Source organism: Oncorhynchus mykiss, chromosome 10, assembly GCF_013265735.2.
Source record: "Oncorhynchus mykiss isolate Arlee chromosome 10, USDA_OmykA_1.1, whole genome shotgun sequence".
NCBI lineage: Eukaryota > Metazoa > Chordata > Actinopteri > Salmoniformes > Salmonidae > Oncorhynchus > Oncorhynchus mykiss.
Window position 1 is genome coordinate 45,527,018 of NC_048574.1, and position 16,474 is coordinate 45,543,491.

At 47.7% G+C, this 16,474-nt stretch overlaps 1 protein-coding gene across 7 annotated transcripts in view; it reads left to right on the forward strand.

Annotated features, from left to right (window-relative positions):
- LOC110534036 (disks large homolog 4) overlaps positions 1 to 16,474 on the forward strand; it is an 89,771-nt gene that overhangs the window by 67,358 nt on the left and 5,939 nt on the right. For 5 of the 7 annotated variants that reach the window (XM_036990435.1, XM_036990433.1, XM_036990431.1 and 2 more), the window contains 16 exons: positions 3,909 to 3,962; positions 4,126 to 4,176; positions 4,623 to 4,747; positions 9,208 to 9,377; positions 9,621 to 9,757; positions 10,292 to 10,433; positions 10,573 to 10,711; positions 10,990 to 11,224; positions 11,482 to 11,584; positions 11,688 to 11,802; positions 14,327 to 14,503; positions 14,773 to 14,815; positions 14,925 to 14,955; positions 15,119 to 15,166; positions 15,277 to 15,378; positions 15,494 to 15,666. In XM_036990435.1, the coding sequence (XP_036846330.1) occupies positions 3,909 to 3,962; positions 4,126 to 4,176; positions 4,623 to 4,747; positions 9,208 to 9,377; positions 9,621 to 9,757; positions 10,292 to 10,433; positions 10,573 to 10,711; positions 10,990 to 11,224; positions 11,482 to 11,584; positions 11,688 to 11,802; positions 14,327 to 14,503; positions 14,773 to 14,815; positions 14,925 to 14,955; positions 15,119 to 15,166; positions 15,277 to 15,378; positions 15,494 to 15,666 (1,845 nt within the window). The remainder of the gene's footprint in view (positions 1 to 3,908; positions 3,963 to 4,125; positions 4,177 to 4,622; positions 4,748 to 9,207; positions 9,378 to 9,620; positions 9,758 to 10,291; positions 10,434 to 10,572; positions 10,712 to 10,989; positions 11,225 to 11,481; positions 11,585 to 11,687; positions 11,803 to 14,326; positions 14,504 to 14,772; positions 14,816 to 14,924; positions 14,956 to 15,118; positions 15,167 to 15,276; positions 15,379 to 15,493; positions 15,667 to 16,474) is intronic. The other 2 variants (XM_036990434.1, XM_036990436.1) reach the window with 1 other exon arrangement.

Below are 16,474 nucleotides of genomic sequence, written 5' to 3' on the forward strand. Positions count from 1 at the left end.
TATTTGTATTCCCCTGTTGTTTTTCGCTACGATTTTCTGTGCCATATAGCTAGGTCTTTTAGACCATCGGAATGGAAATCCAGGTTACCATGGAGACAAGCTTTCTACCATGGAGCTTCAGAGAGCCCAGTGGCTGATGCTATACTGTAACCATGGTAGCGGTGGTCAGGACAGGAGTGAGGGATGGAGTGGGAGAGATGGTTGGCATCCTGGCTGGCTCAGAGCTGTGGGATGCCACGGTGAGAAATGGAGAGAAGGAGAGAGTGAGAGAATGACCTTTGTCCGTATGTTAACCTTATTATTGCGTAAGCACTTTCAGTGTAAAGGAATGGATTAGAGGGGCCAAACCTCCAGAGGATAGTTTGGGACAATTTGGCCAATAATGAATACAAACTGTCTGTTCAGAGAGAACATGTGACGTTTCAATAGATGCGGTATGTCATGCATAAGGAGAATGGAGAAAGAGGAAGGGTTGGATAGATTCACAACTTAAGGGATGGAGAGGGAATATATCTGGGACTCATTGGAACAGTGTGATTGTCTGTGTGTGTGTGTGTGTGTGTGTGTGTGTGTGTGTGTGTGTGTGTGTGTGTGTGTGTGTGTGTGTGTGTGTGTGTGTGTGTGTGTGTGAAAGAGAGAGTGTGTGTGTCTCTGCGGGCTGTCAGCTGTGTGAAGGTCGGCAGGCTGATTTCATGCTGCTGCTGTTGTTTGCTGCTCTGTAAGCACTTTGGATGCACAGTGTCTTCCTCATTTTAATCAGGGAGGGACAAAATTAAGAGTGGAAAAGGATAGAAGTTTAGAGAGAGAGAGTGAGACTGCTGTGCATTCTCTAAGAAGGAGTACAGAATGTAGAATAGTCCATCCACCCTTTTTACAGTACACTCTTAGATAAAAGGGTTCCAAAAGGGTTCTTCGTCTGTCCCCATAGGAGAACCCTTTTTGGTTCCAGGTAAAAACCCTTTTTTGTTCCATGTATGTAGAACCCTCTGTAGAAAGAGTTCTACTTGGAACCCGAAATGGTTCTAGCTGGAACCAAAAAGGGATCTTCAAAGGGTTCTCCTATGGGGACAGCCAAAGAACCCTTTTAGATTCTAAACTCAGCAAAAAAAGAAACGTCCCGTTTTCAGGACCCTGTCTTTCAAAGATAAATCTTAAAAATCCAAATAACTTCACAGATCTTCATTGTAAAGGGTTTAAAGACTGTTAACAATGCTTGTTCAATGAACCATAAACAATTAATGAAGATGCGCCTGTGGAACGGTCGTCAGGACACTAACAGCTTACAGACGGTAGGCAATTAAGGTCACAGTTTTGAAAACTTAGGACACTAAAGAGGTCTTTCTACTGACTGAAAACACCAAAAGAAAGATGCCTAGGGTTCCTGCGTGAATGTGCCTTAGGCATGCTGCAAGGAGGCATGAGGACTGTAGATGTGGCCAGGGCAATAAATTGCAATGTCCGTAATGTGAGACGCCTGAGACGGCGCTACAGGGAGACAGGACGGACAGCTGATCGTCCTCAGAGTGGCAGACCACGTGTAACAACACCTGCACAGGATTGGTACATCCGAACATCACACCTGCAGAACAGGTGCAGGATGGCAGCAACAACTGCCCGAGTTACACCAGGAGCGCACAATCCCTCCATCATTGCTCAGACTATCCGCAATAGGCTGAGAGAGGCTGGACTGAGGGCTTGTAGGCCTGTTGTAAGTCAGGTCCTCACCAGACATCACTGTCAACAACGTTGCCTATGGGCACAAACCCACCGTCGCTGGACCAGTCAGGACTGGCAAAAAGTGCAAGGTTTTGTCTCACCAGGGGTGATGGTTGGGTTCACGTTTATCGTCAAAGGAATGAGTGTTACACCGAGGCCTGTACTATGGAGTGGGATCGATTTGGAGGTGGAGGGTCCGTCATGGTCTGGGTGGTGTCAAAGCATCATTGGACTGAGCTTGTTGTCATTGCAGGAAATCTCAACGCTCTGCGTTACAGGGAAGACATCCTCCTCTCTCATGTGGTACCCTTCCTGCAGGCTCATCCTGACATGACCCCCCAGCATGACAATGCCATGAGCCATACTGCTCGTTCTGTGCGTGATTTCCTGCAAGACAGGAATGTCAGTGTTCTGCCATGGCCAGCAAAGAACCCGGATCTCAATCCCATTGAGCACGTCTGGGACCTGTTGGATCAGAGGGTGAGGGCTAGGGCCATTCCCCCCAGAAATGTCTGGGAACTTGCAGGTGCCTTGGTGGAAGAGTGGGGTAACATCTCACAGCAAGAACTGGAAAATCTGGTGCAGTCCATGAGCAGGAGATGCACTGCAGTACTTAATGCAGCTGGTGGCCACACCAAATACTGACTGTTACTGTTACTTTTGATCCCCCTTTGTTCAGGGACACATTATTCAATTTCAGTTTGTCACGTGTCTGTGGAACTTGTTCAGTTTATTTCTCAGTTGTTGAATCTTGTTATGTTCATACAACTATTTACACGTTAGGTTTGCTGAAAAATAAACTCCGTTGACAGTGAGAGGACCTTTCTTTTTTTGCTGAGTTTAGATAGCACCTTTTTTTTTCTCCAAGATTGTAGACGAGATGCAACAAAAAACATTTTGGAGAGAGAAGCAACGGGAGGAGAGGAGCTGAAAGGGATGAAAGGAGTTCAACAGAGAGAAAGAGACAGGGGTAGATAGAGAGATGGAAGTAAAATACGGAGTACAGAGTGTATTCTTTGTACAGGATGTCGGGGGCAGGTAAGCCTTCACCACCCTAATGCCAATAGGCCTGGCATGTATTAGAAGCAGCTCCCTGATTAATGACATCTAGTCTGCTTAGAGATAGATGTCCTGTTCACGGTCTCAGCTTTCACAGGTTGGGCTCTGCTTTGCTCGCTACTCATCAGTGATGCAACATGCACCCGGAGGCTTTGTAGACATTGAGTGAGAGGAACCACGCTGATAGCCTTGAACGCTAACAGCTCTGATAGGTGTTGCCACGATGTTGCCTTTCGTGGTGGTGTTATGAAACGACTTCTTCCTTCTCCCTAAACCTGAATGTATTTACAGAATCATTTCACAGAGCGTTGTCATTGTGACACCAACCTAGGGCTTTGTTAGATAACGTTGACTCACAGGAAAGAGCTGCAAAGTCAAGGCCTGGTGCCTTGTGGCTGGTGCCTTGTGGCTGGGGTGTGGAGCAGTCAGTCAGTGTGCCAGGCAGGCAGGCAGGACATGTCACAGTGACTATGTGTGGTGTTGTCATCGTCATTGGGCTCTAAAATGGCCGTGCTGTGACTGCAGGGTCTGCCTGCCTGCAGAGGGAGAGGCTCCACAGCCTGAGCAGGGCAGACTGACTCCATGCCTGCTTATCCTGAGATTCACTCAAACATTATCTCGCTGTACAGAAGTAAAGACTAGGACAGGATATGTTGTTTCTGCCATAAGGCCCGAACCCTGAAGATTTGGTGTGTGTGTGTGTGTGTGTGTGTGTGTGAGCACGGGTGCACGTGCGTGCTAATACATTTTCTCTCCTTCCCTCTCTCCCTTCCCTCTCTCCCTTCCCTCTCTCCTTCCCTCTCTCCTTCCCTCTCTCCCTTCCCTCCCTCCTTCCCTCTCTCCCTTCCCTCTCTCCCTTCCCTCTCTCCTTCCCTCTCTCCCTTCCCTCTCTCCCTTCCCTCTCTCCTTCCCTCTCTCCTTCCCTCTCTCCCTTCCCTCTCTCCTTCCCTCTCTCCTTCCCTCTCTCCCTTCCCTCCCTCCTTCCCTCTCTCCCTTCCCTCTCTCCCTTCCCTCTCTCCTTCCCTCTCTCCCTTCCCTCTCTCCTTCCCTCTCTCCTTCCCTCTCTCCATTTCCTCCCTCCTTCCCTCTCTCCTTCCCTCTCTCCATTTCCTCCCGTCTCTTTCCTCATCCAGGGGAATTCTCCTCCAGTGGTGGTGAATACTGACACGCTCGACGGCTCTCCCTACGTAAGAGTAGTACACCAACCATACTGCATTATTCACTGCAGGAATACTCCATTGTTGATGATCATCCTACACAATACTCATCCCATATTGCTGCGTGGTTTTCGTCCTAGTTTTTACTCATCGTTCATTGGAAGTGTGATAAAACACTGCCTTCCTCTCTCAGGTCAACGGGACAGAGGGGGAAATTGAGTATGAAGAGATTACACTGGAACGAGTGAGTGTTTTACAGCAAATAATTATAACATAGGGTCAAAGCCGTATTGTTATCCTACGACTGATCAGGGATAGCCAAAGAACAGTAAAATATATGTAATCTACAATGCTGTGCGTGATGCTGTGTGTGATGCCGTGTGTGATGCTGTGTGTGATGTTGTATGTAATGCTGTGTGGAATATTGTATGTAATGCTGTGTGGAATATTGTATGTAATGCTGTGTGGAATATTGTATGTAATGCTGTGTGGAATATTGTATGTAATGCTGTGTGGAATATTGTATGAAATGCTGTGTGTAATGTTGTGTGTGATGCTGTGTGTGAGGTTGTGTGTGATGCTCTGTGTGATGCTGTGTGTGATGTTGTATGTAATGCTGTGTGGAATATTGTATGTAATGCTGTGTGTAATGTTGTGTGTGATGCTGTGTGTGATGCTGTGTGTGTTTAGGGTAACTCAGGCCTGGGCTTCAGTATAGCTGGGGGGACAGATAACCCTCATGTTGGTGATGACCCCAGCATCTTCATCACCAAGATCATCCCTGGAGGAGCTGCGGCCCAGGACGGACGGCTGAGGTACGCCCCTAACTAACTACCTACCTACCTAGTACAGCTAACATCATCTCCTTTTCACCAGCCTCAAGTTGTCAATCCCAACCCTTGACTCTGTACACACACGCACATATACAGTTTAAGTCAGAAGTTTACATACACCTTAGCCAAATACATTTAAACTCAGTTTTTCACAATTCCTGACATTTGATCCTAGTAAGAATTATCTGTCTTAGGTCAGTTAGGATTCCCACTTTATTTTAAGAACGTGAAATGTCTGAATAATAGTAGAGAGGGATTTATTTCAGCTTTTATTTATTTCATCACATTCCCAGTGGGTCAGAAGTTTACATACACTCAATTAGTATTTGGTAGCATTGCCTTTAAATGGTTTAATTTGGGTCAAACGTTTCGGGTAGCCTTCCACAAGCTTCCCACGATAAGTTGGATGAATTTTGGCCCATTCCTCCTGACAGAGTTGGTGGAACTGAGTCAGGTTTGTAGGCCTCCTTGCTCACACACACTTTTTCAGTTCTGCCCAGAGATATTCTATAGGATTGAGGTCAGGGCTTTGTGATGGCCACTTCAATACCTTGACTTTGTGGTCCTTAAGCCATTTTGCCACAACTTTGGAAGTATGCTTAGTGTCATTGTCCATTTGGAAGACCCATTTGCGACCAAGCTTTAACTTCCTGATTGATGTCTTAAGATGTTGCTTCAATATATCCACATAATTTTCCTACCTCATGATGCCATCTATTTTGTGAAGTGCACCAGTCCCTCCTGCAGCAAAGCACCCCCACACCATGATGTTGCCACCCCAGTGCTTCATGATTGGGATGGTGTTCTTCGGCTTGCAAGCCTCCCCCTTTTTCCTCCAAACATAACGATGGTCATTATGGCCAAACAGTTCTATTTTTGTTTCATCAGACCAGAGGACATTTCTCTGGTACTATTGTTTGTACAGATTAACATGGTATCTTCATGCATTTGGAAATTGCTCCCAAGGATGAACCAGACTTTGGGAGGTCTACAATTTTTTTCCTGAGGTCTTGGCAGATTTCTTTTGATTTTCCCATGATGTCAAGCAAAGAGGCACTGAGTTTCAAGGTGGGCCTTGAAATACTTCCATAGGTACACCTCCAATTGATTCAAATGATGTCAATTAGCCTATCAGAAGCTTCTAAAAGCCATGACATCATTTTCTTGAATTTTCCAAGGTGTTTAAAGGCACGGTCAACTTACTGTATGTAACTTCTGACCCACTGGAATTGTGATACAGTGAATTATAAGTGAAATAATCTGTCTGTAAACAATTGTTGGAAAAATGACTTGACATGCCCAAAGTAGTTGTCCTAACTGACTTGCCAAAACTATAGTTTGTTAACAAGACATTTGTGGAGTGGTTGAAAAACAAGTTTTAATGACTCCAACCTAAGTGTATGTAAACTTCCCACTTCAACTGTATGCAAGTGTATGTAGACACATGAACATAGGCGCATGCATATGCAAATACACACACACACACACAGACATAAACACAAACACACAAACAAAAACACAACCCAGGGCTACAACAGTGATGTAGGCTACTCATGTCAGTGCCAGCTGAGTCTCAGAGAGAGAAGTCACACTCTGATGCCTAACCCCTCCCCCACTCCCTCCCCTCCTCCTCCCCTCCCTCCCCTCCTCTTCCCCTCACTCTCCTCCTCCCCTCCCCGCCTCAGACTGCATTCACTCAGTCAGTCAGACAGATGCTTTTCACCACTGAGTCCACTCATCGCAGTGGAGCTGCCTAAATATAGTCCTCCCCCTCCCCCTCCTCACCCTACCTAGGCCCTTTGTACTGGGACCCCACTCCGACATCTTTCTCTCTGTTAGCCTTGGCCTAGGGAATGGCTAGCACTTACACACTCTGTCCCTCACAGGCCTGTCCATTACTGAAGGAATTTAACATGGCATTTAAAGGGCACATCTGGGATTCTAGTCGTACAAGGCTGGCTGGGCTGCCGACATCAAAATCACACTTTCCGTTATCCATTTGATATGTCTCTCACTGTCATAGAAAATTCAATAGCTTTGAAAGCATCGAAAGACAGTTTGACAGTCGCTAGAATGTGCAGAGACGTGTCTCCAAAATCTTCATTTACCCGTGTAAATGGACATGTTAAGCGGGGTCCACGAATGAAGCGTATGCAAAGGCTAGTTTCTTAATGTTACCTTAAGAGCAGAGGAAGTAATGGACAAGGTCATGCAAATGTCAGGCCCTGAATATTTATGAGCACCAAGGCTTTGACAAATGTGACTCCCATTATATGGTGCTTTAAAAGCCTTGTCTGCTCTGTATCTACACAGTGCACACTCTGTGGACTTTAAAAGCCTTGTCTGCTCTGTATCTACACAGTGCACACTCTGTGGACTTTAAAAGCCTTGTCTGCTCTGTATCTACACAGTGCATACTCTGTGGACTTTAAAAGCCTTGTCTGCTCTGTATCTACACAGTGCATACTCTGTGGACTTTAAAAGCCTTGTCTGCTCTGTATCTACACAGTGCACACTCTGTGGACTTTAAAAGCCTTGTCTGCTCTGTATCTACACAGTGCACACTCTGTGGACTTTAAAAGCCTTGACTGCTCTGTATCTACACAGTGCATACTCTGTGGACTTTAAAAGCCTTGTCTGCTCTGTATCTACACAGTGCACACTCTGTGGACTTTAAAAGCCTTGTCTGCTCTGTATCTACACAGTGCATACTCTGTGGGCTTGGAGCTGACGCTGAACTAAAGGGTTACTGGTGGGTGGACTGATTGACGGACGGACTGACTGCTCTTCTCTCTGGGTAGTTAGAGTGACAGAGTGAAGGCCAGGCCAGCTGGTCACGTGACACAGGACAGGAGGATAGGGCCAAGAGGGTACGCTGTAGAGAGGATGGTGTGCAGGGCTGTCTCCAAGGGGTGAGAGAATAGGCCTGCCCGACCCCATCCCCTCCTCCCTTCTCCAGACCATCTCTGGAGACCTTCTCCCGTTCTTCACGTCCCTCATCAAGTCATCCCTGACCACTGGTTGCGTCCCCTCCGACTTCAAAATGGCCACCGAGTCGCTCCCCTCCTCAAGAAACCAACACTGGACTCATCTGACGTCAAAAGCTATAGACCTGTATCCCTTCGTCCATTTCTTGAGTGTGCTGAACACTTGAGAACACTTGAGTGTGCTGTCTCTGATCAACTTCCTCGTTATCTCACTCAGAACGATCTTCTTGACCCTGACCAGTCAGGCTTCAAGACGGGTCACTCAACCCGAGACTGCTCTTCTCTGTGTCACAGAGGCTCTCCGCCCTGCCAAAGCTGACTCTCTCTCTCTCTGACTCTCTCTCTCTCGTCTCAGGCTCTGCATACTCTTGGATTGCATCCTTCCTGGTAGGCCGTTCTTACCAGGTGACGTGGAGAGGTCTGCACCAGGGCTCAGTTCTGTCTATACACCGAGCCACTTGGCTCCGTCATGTCCTCACATGGTATCTTCTATCATTGCTATGTGGATGACACTCAACTACTTTTCTCCTTCCCCCCCCTTCTGACACCAAGATGGCGGCAAGTATCTCTGCATGCCTGGCAGATATCTCAACTTGAATGTTGGCCCACCTCCTCAAGCTCAACCTTGACAAGGCGGAGCTGCTCTGCCTCTCGGGGAAGGTCTGCCCACTCATAAACCTCTCCATCACGGTTGACAACTCCACAGTGTCGCCCTCCCAGAGTGTGAAGAACCTTGGCCTGACCCTGGACAACACCCTGTCGTTCTCTGCAAACATCAAAGCAGTGACTCGTTCCTGCAGGTTCATGCTCTACAATATTCATAGAGTACAACCCTACCTCACACAGGAAGCGGCACAGGTCCTAATCCAGGCACTAGTGCTCTCTCGTCTGGACTACTGCAACTCGCTGTTGACTGGGCTCCCCGCTTGTACCATCAAACTCCTGCAACTTATCCAGAACGCTGCAGCCCCTCTGGTTGTCAACCTTCCGAAGTTCTCCCATGTCACCCCACTCCTCCGCACACTCTACTGGATTCCAGTCGAAGCTCACATCCACTACAATACCTTAGTACTTGCCTATGGAGCAGCAAGAGAAACTGCCCCTCCCTACATTCAGGCTATGCTCAAACCCTATAACCTAACCTGAGTACTCCGTTCTGCCACCTCAGGTCTCTTGACCCTTCCACCCCTACGGGAGGGCAGCTCCCGCTCAGCCCAGGCAAAACTCATCTCTGTCCTGGTACCCCAATGGTGGAACCAGCTTCCCCCTGAAGCTAGGACAGCAGAGTCCCTGCCCATCTTCTCGAAACATCTGAAACCCTACCTCTTCCAACACTCTTAAATAATCCTCTTCCTCACCTCGACACCTCACCTTCTGGGTGGCAGACTCGTCACTAACAATAAACCTCTCTCTTCTCTCTCTATTTCTCCATCTCTCTCTCTCTCCCTCTCTCAGTGTGAATGACAGTATCCTGTTTGTGAATGATGTGGATGTGAGGGAGGTGACCCACAGTCTGGCAGTGGAGGCTCTGAAGGAGGCGGGGGCCATCGTCCGCCTCTACGTGCTCCGCAGGAAACCAGCCGCAGAGAAAGTCACCGAGATCAAACTCATCAAAGGGCCGAAAGGTACAGCTCGGTTTGTGTCTGTTTGTGTGGTTAATGCTTACATATTTATGTACCTGTCAGTTATTATTTACATCTTTCTTTCCACCTCTTCCATCTCTCTCTCGCTCTCTCTCTCCATCTCACTCTCTCTGTTTCTCTCCATTGCTCTCTCTGTCTCTCTCACTGTCTCTCTCTCTCTCTCTCATATTCTCTCTTATTCCCTCTCTCTCTTTCTCTCTCTGCTCCATCCTGTCCCTCCCATAGGTCTAGGTTTCAGCATCGCTGGAGGGGTGGGGAACCAGCACATACCAGGAGACAACAGCATCTATGTCACTAAGATCATCGAGGGTGGGGCTGCTCACAAGGACCAGCGGCTGCAGATAGGGGATAAGATACTGGCGGTCAGTCGTCACACACACACTGGCTAGTAGAGGCCCACTTAGACAAGCCAGCATATCTTGTCCACTTCAGCAGCGTAGGTGCTTTAAGAATCTCGATAAATAACAGTTGTAATTTTCACAGCCTGAGATGACTTTCATTAATATGGTAATAGATGTGTGGGATAGGAGAGTTATTTAACATCACCAGCACTGCTTCTGTTGCTGCCTGCACTGTGTAGCTCTACTGCCATCTCCTGGGCCATAGAGACATTGCAGATGAGTGGTGGATTTTGACTCAATATGGGCTCCATGCAGAAACTACAAAATGGTGCCTGATCCACTGCTTTATTTCCCAATGAGCTATGATACCATGCCCTGTGATTTAGAAATAGCTTCAGAACGTCCTCAGAGAGAAGGATCACGTTGACATTCCATTGACTGAGAAGCTGTGTAATATGCCTGCCAGCACTGCAGGGGCTATTTTACTACGTCCATGATGTAAGGTCAGCAGCATGTGTAGCAGTAGGTCTGATCCCATGCTGTCTGTGGGTTCAGGTGAACAGTGTGTGTCTGGAGGACGTGATGCACGAGGATGCAGTGGGAGCCCTGAAGAACACAGCCGAGGTGGTTTACCTTAGGGTGGCCAAGCCTAACAACCTCTACCTGAACTCCTACAACCCGCCAGACCTTACCAGCAGTAAGTGTGTGTGTGTGTGTGTGTGTGTGTGTGTGTGTGTGTGTGTGTGTGTGTGTGTGTGTGTGTGTGTGTGTGTGTGTGTGTGTGTGTGTGTGTGTGTGTGTGTGGTCCTCTAATGGTCCATGTCTTCTTTCTTCAGCTTACTCCGCTCACATGGACACAGATCTTGGCCACCCCACCTACCTTGGATCAGATTACCCACAAGCCCTCACTCCCACCTCACCCAGTCGCTTCTCTCCAGTGTTGCACAGCATGATGGGGGATGAAGACCTTCCCAGGTGAGCAAAGCTTTCTGGGCTGACTCATATTCCAAATCCAGCTATGGCTTTTCCCAAAGGCCTCCCATATATGGATCGTAAAATGATGGGCTTGGTGTGAAAATGAAAAACTCCCGATGGAGGTAGGATTTGGTTAGCACAGGCCTGACCCAGAGCTAACCAACAATTATTTTATTTTTCTCTCTGCCTCTCTCCTCCTTGTGCCCCAAAATGTGGTGTCCCCATTTCACTACTCATTTACATCTCTCCCTCCCCATGTTACCTCTCCCTCTTGTTAGTCTCCTTCTTCCCCTCCATTTCTCCTCGTCTCTCCCTGACCCTCCGTCCCTCCCCTTCTCCCCTGCTCTCTCTGTCAGGGAGCCTAGGAGAGTGCTGATCCACCGGGGTTCTACAGGCCTGGGTTTTAACATCGTGGGAGGAGAGGATGGAGAGGGGATCTTTATCTCCTTCATCCTGGCAGGGGGGCCTGCCGACCTCAGCGGTGAGCTGCGCAAGGGCGACCAGATCCTCAGCGTAAGGACACACACAAGTGGATTCATATTCTGTACACACACACATACTCACATGTGTATAGTCACGCAACCACACAGGCACACACTTACGTATATACACAAACTCTCGATCGCTCTCTTTCTTAGGCACACACACACAGCTTCACACGCACACACTTCTCTGAGAGTTTAGGGTGCGTGTGTGTGTGTGTGTGTGTGTGTGTGTGTGTGTGTGTGTGTGTGTGTGTGTGCGCGCGTGCGTGCATGTGTGTGTGTCAGGTGAATGGAGTGGACCTGCGTATCGCCACCCATGAGCAGGCTGCGGCAGCCCTGAAGAACGCTGGCCAGACTGTCACCATTATCGCCCAGTACAGACCAGAGGGTGAGGCCAGCACTACAGTAACCTACCATTGCACACAACACTGCGTCACCGTACGCCAAGGGACCATACATGTGCTAATGTATGTGTGTGTGTGTGTGTTCAGAGTACAGTCGTTTCGAAGCGAAGATCCACGACCTGAGGGAACAGCTGATGAACAGCAGCATGGGTTCTGGTCAGACGACACTGAGGAGCAACCCCAAGAGAGGTTTCTATATCAGGTACTTATTAATACTGCACTTTATACTACCCCAAAAGAGGCTTCAACATCAGGTACTCATTAATACTGCACTATATACTATATACAACCCCAAGAGAGGCTTCAACATCAGGTACTCATTAATACGGCACTATATACAGTGCCTTGCGAAAGTATTCGGCCCCCTTGAACTTTGCGACCTTTTGCCACATTTCAGGCTTCAAACATAAAGATATAAAACTGTATTTTTTTTGTGAAGAATCAACAACAAGTGGGACACAATCATGAAGTGGAACGACATTTATTGGATATTTCAAACTTTTTTAACAAATCAAAAACTGAAAAATTGGGCGTGCAAAATTATTCAGCCCCTTTACTTTCAGTGCAGCAAACTCTCTCCAGAAGTTCAGTGAGGATCTCTGAATGATCCAATGTTGACCTAAATGACTAATGATGATAAATACAATCCACCTGTGTGTAATCAAGTCTCTGTATAAATGCACCTGCACTGTGATAGTCTCAGAGGTCCGTTAAAAGCGCAGAGAGCATCATGAAGAACAAGGAACACACCAGGCAGGTCCGAGATACTGTTGTGAAGAAGTTTAAAGCCGGATTTGGATACAAAAAGATTTCCCAAGCTTTAAACATCCCAAGGAGCACTGTGCAAGCGATAATATTGAAATGGAAGGAGTATCAGACCACTGCAAATCTACCAAGACCTGGCTGTCCCTCTAAACTTTCAGCTCATACAAGGAGAAGACTGATCAGAGATGCAGCCAAGAGGCCCATGATCACTCTGGATAAACTGCAGAGATCTACAGCTGAGATGGGAGACTCTGTCCATAGGACAACAATCAGTCGTATATTGTACAAATCTGGCCTTTATGGAAGAGTGGCAAGAAGAAAGCCATTTCTTAAAGATATCCAAAAAAAGTGTAATTTAAAGTTTGCCACAAGCCACCTGGGAGACACACCAAACATGTGGAAGAAGGTGCTCTGGTCAGATGAAACCAAAATTTAACTTTTTGGCAACAATGCAAAACGTTATGTTTGGCGTAAAAGCAACACAGCTGAACACACCATCCCCACTGTCAAACATGGTGGTGTCAGCATCATGGTTTGGGCCTGCTTTTCTTCAGCAGGGACAGGGAAGATGGTTAAAATTGATGGGAAGATGGATGGAGCCAAATACAGGACCATTCTGGAAGAAAACCTGATGGAGTCTGCAAAAGACCTGAGACTGGGACGGAGATTTGTCTTCCAACAAGACAATGATCCAAAACATAAAGCAAAATCTACAATGGAATGGTTCAAAAATAAACATATCCAGGTGTTAGAATGGCCAAGTCAAAGTCCAGACCTGAATCCAATCGAGAATCTGTGGAAAGAACTGAAAACTGCTGTTCACAAATGCTCTCCATCCAACCTCACTGAGCTCGAGCTGTTTTGCAAGGAGGAATGGGAAAAAATTTCAGTCTCTCGATGTGCAAAACTGATAGAGACATACCCCAAGCGACTTACAGCTGTAATCGCAGCAAAAGGTGGCGCTACAAAGTATTAACTTAAGGGGGCTGAATAATTTTGCACGCCCAATTTTTCAGTTTTTGATTTGTTAAAAAAGTTTGAAATATCCAATAAATGTCGTTCCACTTCATGATTGTGTCCCACTTGTTGTTGATTCTTCACAAAAAAATACAGTTTTATATCTTTATGTTTGAAGCCTGAAATGTGGCAAAAGGTCGCAAAGTTCAAGGGGGCCAAATACTTTCGCAAGGCACTGTATTATATACAACCCTAAAAGAGGCTTCTACATCAGGTACTCATTAATACTCCACTATATACAACCCCAAGAGAGGCTTCTATATCAGGTACTTATTAATACTGCACTTTATACTACCCCAAAAGAGGCTTCAACATCAGGTACTCATTAATACTGCACTATATACTATATACAACCCCAAGAGAGGCTTCAACATCAGGTACTCATTAATACTGCACTATATACTATATACAACCCCAAGAGAGGCTTCAACATCAGGTACTCATTAATACGTCACTATGTACTATATACAACCCTAAAAAAGGCTTCTACATCAGGTACTCATTAATACTGCACTATATACAACCCCAAGAAAGGCTTCTATATCAGGTACTTATTAATACTGCACTATATACTACCCCAAGAGAGGCTTCTACATCAGGTACTTATTAATACTGCACTATATACTATATACAACCCCAAAAGAGGCTTCTACATCAGGTAATCATTAATACTGCACTATATACTATATACAACCCCAAGAGAGGCTTCTACATCAGGTATTTATTAATACTGCACTATATACTATATACAGCCCCACAAGGACACAACACAGATACTACCAGGCTAGTACAGCACTGTGAACACCTCAGAGCACAAGAACCCACTTAGACTTCAAAGAATGTCTGTACCCTCTGTTCTCTCCCTGCAGCTCTCCCTCCATACTTTTGTAACTGTGTCTTCTTCCTTTCCTCTCCCATGGTCTCCTCTCCTCCGTCTGTCCCAGGGCCCTGTTTGACTATGATAAGACAGCAGACTGCGGTTTCCTGAGCCAGGCGGTGGGCTTCAGGTTTGGTGATGTGCTCCATGTCCTGGACTGTGGTGATGAGGAGTGGTGGCAGGCCAGACGGGTCAGTCCTCAGACAGACGTTGAGGAGGTCGGCTTTATTCCCAGCAAACGCAGGTCAGACACCTCACAGCACCGTCTGTGTGTGTGTGTGTGTGTGTGTGTGTGTGTGTGTGTGTGTGTGTGTGTGTGTGTTTGTGCGTGTGCGTGTGTGTGTACTATATGCTATTTGTTTTCTCCGTTTGCATGTGGAATTCTATGGTTATGTAGCGGATCTTTCACTTTCAGCCTCTCACGCTCCTTTCTTCCCCTCTCGGCTCTCTTTATCGCGCTCTCTTTCTCTCCCTCTGCCCTTTACTGCCTCATTTCGTTCCTAACCCCTTCAGGGTAGAAAGGAAAGAGTGGTCTCGCATGGGCACCAAAGAGAGGGTAAGCACATAAGTTAGTGAGCGTCTTATGAAAGATCTTACACCAATGTCTTCGTCTGTCTCTCTCTCTCTCTCGCGCTCTAAACATCTGTTTTCTCTGTGTTGTGCAGGATCGCAGTCGGGACAGCCTCGGAGCTCAAGGTAAGCAGCTGTACCGGAGGAGACTGGCTCTGCCCTCGGTGGTGCTAGAAATTATTATTATTTCATTTAGCTAGAGCGCCACAGCGATCAGATGAACAGTAGCTACTGACTGACTGACTAACTGCCAGACTGACAGGCTGGTGTTGTTGTGTTCTGGTTTCAGGGAGGGACGATTCTCAACACAGCTATGAAGCAGTGACACAAGTGGAGGGTGAGAGTAGACTTTCAAGTACTATTTTATTCAAGTTATACTTCTATTTACTCCTTATTTATTCTGTCTTACCTCTCTCTCTCTCTCTCTCTCTCTCTCTATCCATAAAGTGCATTATGCCAGGCCCATCATAATATTGGGTCCCATAAAGGACAGGGTAAATGATGACCTGCTGTCAGAGTTCCCTGACAAGTTTGGATCTTGTGTCCCTCGTAAGTATTGACCCGTCGTAGATGAACCATTTCCCTGCTCGCCCCATTGGTTTACGTCTATTGACCGGGTGATTGGTTGACCGCCTGACTGACCGCCTGTCCCCTCCCCCCACAGACACCACGAGGCCCAAGCGGGAGTACGAGGTGGACGGGCGGGACTACCACTTTGTGTCGTCACGGGAACAGATGGAGAAGGATATCCAGAGCCACCGGTTCATCGAGGCGGGCCAGTACAACAGCCACCTATACGGCACCAGCGTCCAGAGCGTGCGAGAGGTGGCGGAGCAGGTGCAGCATAGATAACATCCCCTCCTAGAGATACAGTATATTATCATGATGTTATTAATGTGATTCTATATTATTTATAATGGGTTTACATGAGAGGGGCGATACATTAGGCCGCGCCACATTATTTAACATGGTCCCAACAGCTGCTGTACTGTATTGGTTGGCTTAAGAAGTGTAAAAGGATCTGGCTGATTGAATCCCCTTCACCCTCCCTCTGTTCTCTCCCTGCGTCTCCTCCCTCCTTCTCTCCCTCCCCTCCACCCTCCCTACCTCCCTCTGTTCTCACCCTGCGTCTCCTCCCTCCGTCTCTCCCTCCCCTCCACCCTCCCTACCTCCCTCTGTTCTCTCCCTGCGTCTCCTCCCTCCTTCTCTCCCTCCCCTCCACCCTCCCTACCTCTCTCTGTTCTCACCCTGCGTCTCCTCCCTCCGTCTCCCCCTCCCCTCCACCCTCCCTACCTCTCTCTGTTCTCACCCTGCGTCTCCTCCCTCCGTCTCTCCCTCCCCTCCACCCTCACTACCTCCCTCTGTTCTCTCCCTGCGTCTCCTCCCTCCTCCCTCCGTCTCTCCCTCCCCTCCACCCTCCCTACCTCCCTCTGTTCTCACCCTGCGTCTCCTCCCTCCTTCTCTCCCTCCCCTCCACCCTCCCTACCTCCCTCTGTTCTCACCCTGCGTCTCCTCCCTCCGTCTCTCCCTCCCATCCACCGTCCCTACCTTTCTCTGTTCTCTCCCTGCGTCTCCTCCCTCCTTCTCCCCCTCCCCTCCACCCTCCCTACCTCCCTCTGTTCTCTCCCTGCGTCTCCTCCCTCCT